The following is an 8,936-nucleotide window of genomic DNA, read 5'->3' as shown; positions in this document are numbered from 1 at the left end:
AGGTTGGGAGCCAGGATGCCTGGGTCCTATTTCCAGCTGTGGGAAGGGAGGGGACGGGAGGGGACGCAGCGGTTTGAGCCGGGGCTGGGGCCAGGACTCCTGGCTTCTATTCCTAGCTGGGAGCAGAGGGCAGCTGTGGTCAGACGAACCCAAGCATCCAGCTCCTCTTTCTGCTTTGGGGTGGAGAGGCTGGAGCTCCCAGCCCTTTGTTGGGGGGGACAGGTCAGGGCAGCTCTTTCCTTGGGTTTGGGGAGAGGTGCGGATCCAGCCGACACCAGGGCTGGCTGGGATACGGGTGCAGGCAGGAGCTGGGGCAAGTCCCCCACAGCCCCTCGCCCGCAGACGGGTTCCCCATGCCCCCAGCCAGGGACATCTGCTGTGCCAGGGGTGCAGCGAAACTGGCTGCCCCACACCAGCCTGGCACCTGCAGTGCTGCTCCGGCTCCGGACCCCCGACTGCACGGGGTGGGGGAAAGAGGGCTGGGGGGAGGCAGGCGGGGTGGAGAGGGAGGAAGAGGAACAGGAGGGAAAGGCAAGGGAGAGGGAGATCAAAAGGAGCTGCCAGGAGAGCGTGGGGGAAGATCAGAGCGCAGACAGGCGGGAGGAGGAGAGCGGGAGACAGTGGCGGATCAGAGCCCCCAGCGCTGGGGAGATGGAGGCGCCCACCCCCCTCCCTGGCGCTGCGCTGCAGCCCAGCCTGGCCAGGCCGGTGCAGGACTCCCTGCCCGCGGCTCCAAATGGGGGATCCTGTATTGCACCCAAAAGACACCCCCCAAAAACACATCTCTGTCCCCACCCAGGTGCTGCCAGGCAGCTGCAATGGCATAGCGTCTGGGTCCAGCCCTGGGAGATGCGGAGAGGGGGTTTCTCTAGTGGCCTGGGATGGGAGACAGGTGATGGTATCGCAGCAAGGACCTGGCACCTGGCTGTGTTCCCCAAACCCATCCAGGATGGAGAAACCCAGGGGCAGACGCACCCCCAGTGCCTTCTCCATGGCTCTCTAGCAAGGGCAACCTGCAGCCACCTGGGGAGGCTGTGGTTTAGAGAGGGGTGCTGGTGAATTCCCCAACCCCAGGCTGATCTGCATATGCAAATGAGATGCAGATGACACCCCACTTCTCCCTGCTGCCCTTCCCTGGAGCTTGCAATCACCCCGATCCTCCCAGCTGCACCCTGGGCGCTGCCCAACACCCCACCCAGGGGTCCCCAAGGAGTGAAAGCTAAGGGGCGAGGGGCTTTCCCTCTGCTACGGGGTCGGGGAAGCTGGGGAGATGGCTGCGCAGGGGTCAGAGCAGCGCGCGGGAGCTGGCGGTGTCTGCACGGCCGAGCAAGCTGAGAGTCTTTCCTTGTCGCGGGGCCTTGACATTATGCTAAGGAGACAGGCGGCTTCCGGAGGGCTGGCTGCTTAAAAGGCAAGCCGTGTTCGGCCGCACCTCGCCCGCTGCCGGCAACGGCTGCTGCGCCGGATAAATTATTCACACCTGCTGGGGAGCCGGCTCCACTCCTCTTCCAGTCTCCCTGGGCACGACAGGGCTTGGCATGGGTGCCCTGCTTCAAGGAGGCTTGTGGCCCCGGTGTGTGTGTGTGCAAGCACGTGTGCGCCTCTGTTCTGGGTGTATGTGTGAGACCATGTGCTGGCATGTATGCCTGTCTCACCTTGCATGCGTATGCATGCCAGCAGCCGTGTGTGCCACAGCAGGCAGGCTGGTTTGCATGAACACACATGTGCAGGTGCCTGTGTGCATCCACTCCTGTGTGTGCCCCTCTCTCTACCCCCATCTCCATGTGTTTCTGCACGCGCGTGTGCATCCAGGGGTGCTTCTTGACCTGGCTCTCTCCCTTCTTCACACGTATGCATGCATGTACCCCGAGCATGCAGCAGTTGGCACAGACGGGGCGGCCAGAGCAAGTGCCTGGCGAGAGCGTGGAGAAGGGCACGCGGCGAGGGGAAGGGGGGGGACCGGCCGGCGATGCACACTCCAGGCCCTGTCTCCCTCTATTTATCAAATGAAGGTCTGATTAAACCCTAGGGCTGAGGCTCCAATCTCCCTCTCTCTCCTCTCGCTATTAAACTCAGGGTTCAAAGAAAAGCTTTTTATTCGCGCCGACAGCTTTCAGATGGAAGTAAATCTCCCCGCGCTCCCCCCGCTCCCCTCCGCTGCAGCTTCCCCTTCTCTCCGCTTGTACGTTGGAGCCTTTTTCTTTTTCCTTCCCCCCTTTCTTCCTCCCAAGCCGTTTGCTTCTATTTATATTAAAAAAAATACACGGGAAAAAAAAAGGGGAGAGAGAGAGACAGAGAGAGAGAGGGAGACGCCAGGTTTATTCTCCAAGAGAGAAAAGAGGATTTGGTTCCTTGCGGCCTTGCCCGGCAGAGCAGAAAGGCAGAGATTTGCACGCTGGATGAGGAAGGCGGGATTGCTGCGCGGCGGGGAGGGAGGGAAGGAGCGCGTATGGAGCTCGGCTCAGATGAGGGGGCAGCGGTAGGAGCCGGCTGGATGGAGGGGCTGTTACTGGGCCTGCCCAAGGGATTGGGGAGCTACAAGGCTCCATGTCCTTGGTTTGGGGTCCGGGGCAGCTCCTGAGCTTCTTTGCAGCTCCGGAGAATAGAGGGGGCATTAGAGCAGCCCAGAGGCTGCCCTGAGTGACCCTAACCCCAAAACCCGGAGCAGGGTGGTGATGGCGGTCTCACTCCCCATAAGCACCCCATGCCCTGCGGAGCTGGGGGTCTGAGCCTGGTCGCTCCCTCCTGCTCCTCATTTCATGCTTGGCCTTCCTTCTCCTGAGCAGAGCACTGGAGATGGGGAAGCCTGGTACTAGGAACAGGGGGAAGCATGAACCCCTCCTGCCAGGCACCCCCAGCCTGGTGCCCTCCGTGCCAGGCACCACACTGCAAGGGCTTGGCTGCTACAGAGAACAGCAGGCGGGGAAACTGAGGCACAGAGCAGGGCAAGGGAGTCCAGGGTCGCACTGCAGAGCTGAACACAGGACCCAGGCATCCTGGCATAGTGCCACCCCACAGCTGGGGAGAGCACCCAGGAGTCCTGACTCCCAGCCCCCTGCTCTTTTCAGTGGGAAACTCCCTCCTAGACCTGGGGAAGGAACCCAGGGGTCCGGCTCCCAGGTCCTGAACCTGTGTGCGCGCCAGCCAAGCTCCATCTCCAGCGCCTGCCTGGTGGGGCCCCTCCGCAGCCCATGGTTTGGCACTCCGCTGTGTCACCGAGCACAATTCAGTGCAAAGCCCAGGGGTGAAAAAGCTTTGAAGCCATCCCTGAAATAACCCACCAGGAGCTGGAAATAACCATGGAGCAGCAGGGAGGGTGTGGGGGCCTCCTTTCCTGTTGGCATGGTCCACTCCAGTGCCGACTCTAGCCCCTCTCACCTGCTGCCTGCCTGCTGCGGGTCGGGCAGTGCCAGGAGGGCAGAGGGCTTTGCAAGGGGCAGCTGAAGCTGCGGTGATGTGGACTGGAGAGACTATGGGTTGGGGACCAGGCTGGAGGGGACCCCGGCCCACACAGCCCCACGGCACGGTCCTGTGCCCAGCGGAGCGACCCCAGGGCCGGGATCTCGCGTGGCACATCCCTGCCTCCTCCCAGCTGTGCTGGCTCTGCAGGAAGCAGGAGGCTATTTTAGGAGCTGCAATTTGGGCCCCATGATGAGGCCGATGTGCCCAGCAGGGCTGGGGCACAGCTGGAGGAGAAGGGGTGGCGGGGCTGGGTGGCATCTGGGGAAGGCAGGAATCCCCTCCACTACACCCAAAACACCTGAGGAGGCAGGGGCAGGGGTGGGGGCAGCAGGACACGTGCCAGGGGCACCCTGAGCTCTTGGGGCCAGCTCCAACTGCAGTTGTGGAGCTCAGGGGAGGGTCTTTTTGTGCAGATGAGCCCAAGCCTAGCTCCTGTCCCTGGGGCGGGTGGCACTGGGGGCACAGGGGTCCTGGCCTGCCTCAGCCAAGCAGAAGGAAAACACTCCCAGTCCTGCTTCCTGTCCCTGACTCTGCCCTGTCCTGCTGGGTATCTGCAGGCCAGCTGCTTTCCCTGCCTGTGCCTCAGTTTTCCCATCTATAAAATGGGGCTTCCTCCCTTTCTACCCATCAGAGGCAGGGGCTATCTTGCACCCAGCACCTCCTCCCTCCAAGGCCAGCCACCCTGCCCCATTTTCCCATCTCAGACTGTCACAAACCTACAGCTGCCTGCACCCTGGAAGCTGCGGCAGAATCCGGCCAGGCCAGCTTTTTAGCCGTTTGAGCTGAAGGCGAATCCCCACCAGCACCCAGCAGTACAGGGCTTAGGACACACAGTGTGTCACAGGGTAGCCCTCCCTCTCCCCCACACATGCAGCCGGCTCCTCCGGTTTGGGGCTCTGACCCACGGCTGCGCAGGACACGAGCAAACCAATTACCGTAATGACCAGCACTGCCTTGACAGGGGCGGATCAGCCCGGGGTCAGCCCCTCAATTAACTCCAGCTGCTGCCCTTCGGCCTCTCTGGCTCTTCCCCCACTCGCGCCTGCCCCCGACATACCAGCGCATTTAATGATGTTCGTAATAACCGGAGGCTGCCTCCACCCCGCGGAGCCGTGACCAGGAGGCAGCTGCTGGGCTGGTCAAACCCAACGGGCGCACTCTGTCTTCTGCCACAGGCACCGGAGCGCCCCAGTGCCTTACCCACAGTGCCTGGGGTTTGTTGCAGAGCTGGGATATTAGGATTAAATCGTTCACAGGACTGCAATCAGTGCCAATGAAAGATGCAGCGATTGTTGTGGCGGGGCGCGGGGTCCAGCCTTCCCCGGGCCCCTCATCATGGGTGGGGGGACCTGGCTGGGTGCTGTCCCAGTGCAAAGGCAGCAGGCAAGGTTTGGGGGGCAGCAGCCAGCCATACCCTCTTCAGATGGCAGCTGGCAGCTTCCCCTGAATGGAGACTGGCTCCTGCCATGGGGCATCACCCCCTGCCCAGCTTTCCCCTGCAGGCTCCAGCTCCCGGAGTCTGCACAACCCTGGTCTCCTCCCCTGCCAGGCTGTTGCGCCCCTGGGGACTGCCGGAGACTGCTGCGGCCCCAATCCTTGCTGATCTGTGGGCTGGGAGCAGACAGGGCCGGCAGCATCCTGCTCCTCTCTCTGTCTCCAGCAAAGCCTTGAAGCTGTCCGGGTCCCTGTGATATCCCTTTACACGCACCTCCCCCCCCAGACGCACACGCACCCCGTCTTCCCCGCTGCTCCCACGAGAGCCTCCCACTTCCTCCTCTTGCTGCCCATCGCCGGCAGAGGAGACCAGCCTTGATTGGTTGTGACACCAATCTCACAACAAATTTAGCACCTCATTTCCCGGCCGATCAAATATTCCACCTCGATTATCTCCCGGCCATGGAGACGGGGCAGCGCGCCACCCGGGCCCCTCCACAGCCCGTCAGCCTCCATCAGCATCACGCCACGGGTTGCTGGGCGTGGCGGGGGGGACGGCGCAGGTGGCAGAGTGTGGAGCCTGGATCCTTTGGCTTTGTGCAACGTCGACAACTGGGGCCCACTCGCTGCTCCCTGCGCTGGGAAGAGCTCTGGGGGGCAGGAGCAGAGCATCCCCCAGGCTGGGGGGGATCTAGCGCCCAGTCTGCCGTGGCCCTGACAGCTTCCCCAGAAGAGAAGACAGATGCATAAGAAGCAGGTTGAGCCTGACCTGCAATGGTCTCTGCCATGGGGGTGCAGGGGGACTGTCGCTCAGCTTTTCCCTGCCTCAGTTTCCCCATTGGAATGGGTCTAATCATCCCACCTGGTCCACACCCTCTTCTTTGGGGCAGGGGTTGCAGGATGTAATTAGTGCCCCGGGGTGCTGCTATATTACACTGCCTCCCCTGGGGGGGGTGGGGGGTGGTACTAGCCAGGGACAGACGGATGGTACAGGGGTGCTGGACAGACAGACGGGTGACAGCTTGGCGGTTCCAAATGAGCCCCCCGTTATGCCAGTTTGGCCTCAGGTCTCGTCCCAGAAGATCTCAGACTGCTTTGCACCCCTGCCATCCACACAGGCAAAGGCTCACCTGCCCAGCACTGAAATATAGGGGTGGAACATAGCAGCTCTTGACTAATGACCTAGTGCAGCCTCCTCTGGGGCGTAACAGGAGGCAGAGACCTCACTCCTGCCCAATCAATGTCATGAGAGTGGAGCACAGTGGTGCTTCTAGCCCCGTGGTGCTTGGTGCTGTATACGCACTAAGCAGGAGATGGCCCCTGCCCAGTCTGGCCTGACCGACAGGCGGGAAGGGACAAAGAGGCCCCACTTCACCCACCCTCGCCATGGGGCCCCCTGCTTCCTTCCTGCACCACTATGGAGAAATGGTCTCTCCCCTGCTGCCAAGTGAAGCGACCGGAGCCAATTCACCCCAGGTTAAGGACAGTCAGTCACCCCCATTTTACAGATGGGACAACTGAGGCACAGCAAAGTAAGGAAGGGCCTTGTGCGGGGTCAAGAGGCTGAGGCAGCAGCAGAGCTCTGCCTGGGGTCCCAGGGAGACTTGGGGGGCTCCATCATTAGCTTTCCCCTTCCCCCGGGCCTGGCTAGAGCCCTCACATGCTTCTCCCCAGTACCAATGGGCCCTGAAACGCCACCATGCAGAGCTCAGCCCCAGCCTTGGCTGTGGGTCTAGCAATAGGGGAACTGTTGCTGCTACAGATCCCAACCCCAAGCTGTGAGGGGGAGCAGCGTCATCCCTACCCCAAAACAGGCACACATGGGGTGGCTTCCTATTAAAACCTGGCTGGGAAGAGACATCCCCAGCGGGGGGGCACAGCAGGGCCGTTCTGCTTCTCCATAATATCCCGGCCTCATCCTGCTAATCATCCCGGAAAATGAATGCCTGGCTCGCAACGCTGCCCATGAATTCCCCGCGTAATTACATCAAGCGCGGGGCCGCGGCAAGGCCGGTAAAACACAACCCAGCGCCGGTGGGGGAAGCATTCTCTCCATGTGTGCATCGAGTGAGAGAAACCCACGGCTTTGCTGCCTTCTAGCAGATGACTTGAGCTGCTGGGGGTATCGGGAGGGGTGGGGGGCACGTGCCTTGCACTGCCATGCTTACCCACAAGCATGGCACAAGGCCCCAGGGAGAAGGGAGAGCTGGGTGAGGGCACGGGGGGATGTTGAGGGGCAGGGGTTGGACGATGGCTGTGAGTTGCATAGAGTTAAATGGTGCCAGCAAACAGAGAGACCCTAAAATAACATCCTGGCAGGTCTGACAGCAGCTGACCAAGGCATGCCCCTGGCCCAGAGCAGTGTCCCTACTACATCGAGCTGATGTTGGACCCAACACTGCAAGGGCTCGGCTGCTACAGAGAACAGCAGGTGGGGAAACTGAGGCATGGAGCAGGGCAAGGGAGCTCAGGGTCGCACTGCAGAGCTGAAAATAGGACCCCAGAGTCCTGGCATAGTGCCACCTCACAGCTGGGGAGAGAACCCAGAAGTCCCGACTCCCAGCCCCCTGCTCTTTCCAGAGGAACAGGCACAAGCCACCTGTAGCAACAAGCTGATGCATGTGCGCGCCCAGATGCATGTATGCATACACACAAGTACACATGCATGCAGGCAGACACACAGATGTACATGTATACACATATGCATGCACATAAATGCACAAACATAAATGTACACACATGCACTCACACTTATACGAATGTATACACACACACATATACCCAAAAATACACACACGTGTACATGCAAATGCCCTGCAAGAATAGCAGGCCCCGAGGCAGAAACAGGGCTCAGTCTGACTGACCGCTGGCACCCCTGGCTGGGTGCCATGGCAGGCAGCTGGGAGCGGTGCCCTTTGCTGCAGGGATGCTGCCTGGCCTGCCTAAATGTGCTGAGCTCAGCTCCAGACTGTGGATCCACCGGCGGGAGGCGCTGCGTGGGAGCTGGGCTCTGCGGCCAGGCCGGGGGTGCTGCCCAGGCACCAGAGACTGGTAGGGCAGCTCGCTGGGGGACATGGGGGGCTCCCTGGGGCCCCCTCCCCAGCTTGCTGTACCCACAGCATGCTCCCTCCCCTGCTGCGGGCACCCCTGGGTCCTCTGCAGCGGGTCCCAGAGGCAGGGGCACCCTGGCAGGGAGCCGCTCACAGCACGAGGGAGCTCTGCCCTCCCTGCCCAAAGCCCTGGCTCTGTGACAGCCAGCCCTGGAGCTAAGCAGCCACTTCAAAGCCTCTGCCCGCCTTGGGGATAATCGCCTCCGACCTTCAGCTCTAGCCCAAGCCCTCTTAGGCCGCCAGCTTGTGCCACGCTCCCGAGAGCCCACGTGAGGGGCTGCGGGGAGAGTGCAGCCCCCAGGGCCTGGCCTGGCCTGGCCCAGCCTGTCCAGGATCGAGGCTGAGCCAAGTCTCCCCTTTTTGGGGACAGGGGCAGGTTTTGAATCTGTTTGGCTCTGCCCCATTTGCATCCTGTGGAAACAAAGAGCCACCCCTGGGCTGCTCTCACGCCTGCTCAGTCCCCCTCCTGCTCCGTCACCCCCCGGCTTCTTCCCTCTCTGCTTTGCCTGGCTCTGCAGATGCAACTCGGTCATCTCTGCACACATTCATCCCCCTCCTGCCCGATTCAGGAGGGTCCCTGAGACCCCCCTTCAGCTCACTGCACCCAGCCAGGGAGAGAAGGGGCTTCCCCAGGAGCATGCCCCTGTGCTGCACCCAGGAGGGGACTCATGGCAGCTAATGGGAATCCCCAAGACAGCAGAAAAGGGCTCCTGACACACAGCTGAGCTGCTCTGATGGCATCCGAGATGGGGACAGCAAACAAGCAGGGTTGTCCGGAGACCCAGGCAGCTCCGCATCCCAGTGCCAGGACCAACAAGGAGTTTTAGCCTGGAGCCCAGCTGCAGCACCCATCCAGTGGCCCACCTTCTCCTCCACTCGTGATGCATCGCTCCCCATCGTCCCCTCCTGGGTGCAGCACAGGGGCATGCT

At 61.7% G+C, this 8,936-nt stretch overlaps 1 protein-coding gene across 1 annotated transcript in view; it reads right to left on the bottom strand.

The window, feature by feature from the left end:
- Positions 1–8,903, bottom strand: part of KIRREL (kin of IRRE like (Drosophila)) — a 22,537-nt gene extending 13,634 nt beyond the window's left edge. Inside the window, exons 1-3 of the mRNA XM_019510877.1 lie at positions 8,871–8,903; positions 6,590–6,818; positions 5,983–5,986 (exon numbers count right to left, since the gene is read on the bottom strand). Coding sequence (XP_019366422.1) covers positions 5,983–5,986; positions 6,590–6,818; positions 8,871–8,903 — 266 coding nt within the window. The remainder of the gene's footprint in view (positions 1–5,982; positions 5,987–6,589; positions 6,819–8,870) is intronic.
- Positions 8,904–8,936: the final 33 nt, after the last annotated feature.

The sequence above is a fragment of the Gavialis gangeticus genome, unplaced genomic scaffold (genome assembly GCF_001723915.1).
Source record: "Gavialis gangeticus isolate Ggan-Ray unplaced genomic scaffold, GavGan_comp1, whole genome shotgun sequence".
NCBI classification, from domain to species: Eukaryota; Metazoa; Chordata; order Crocodylia; family Gavialidae; genus Gavialis; species Gavialis gangeticus.
This window is presented reverse-complemented; position numbering and strand designations above follow the sequence as displayed.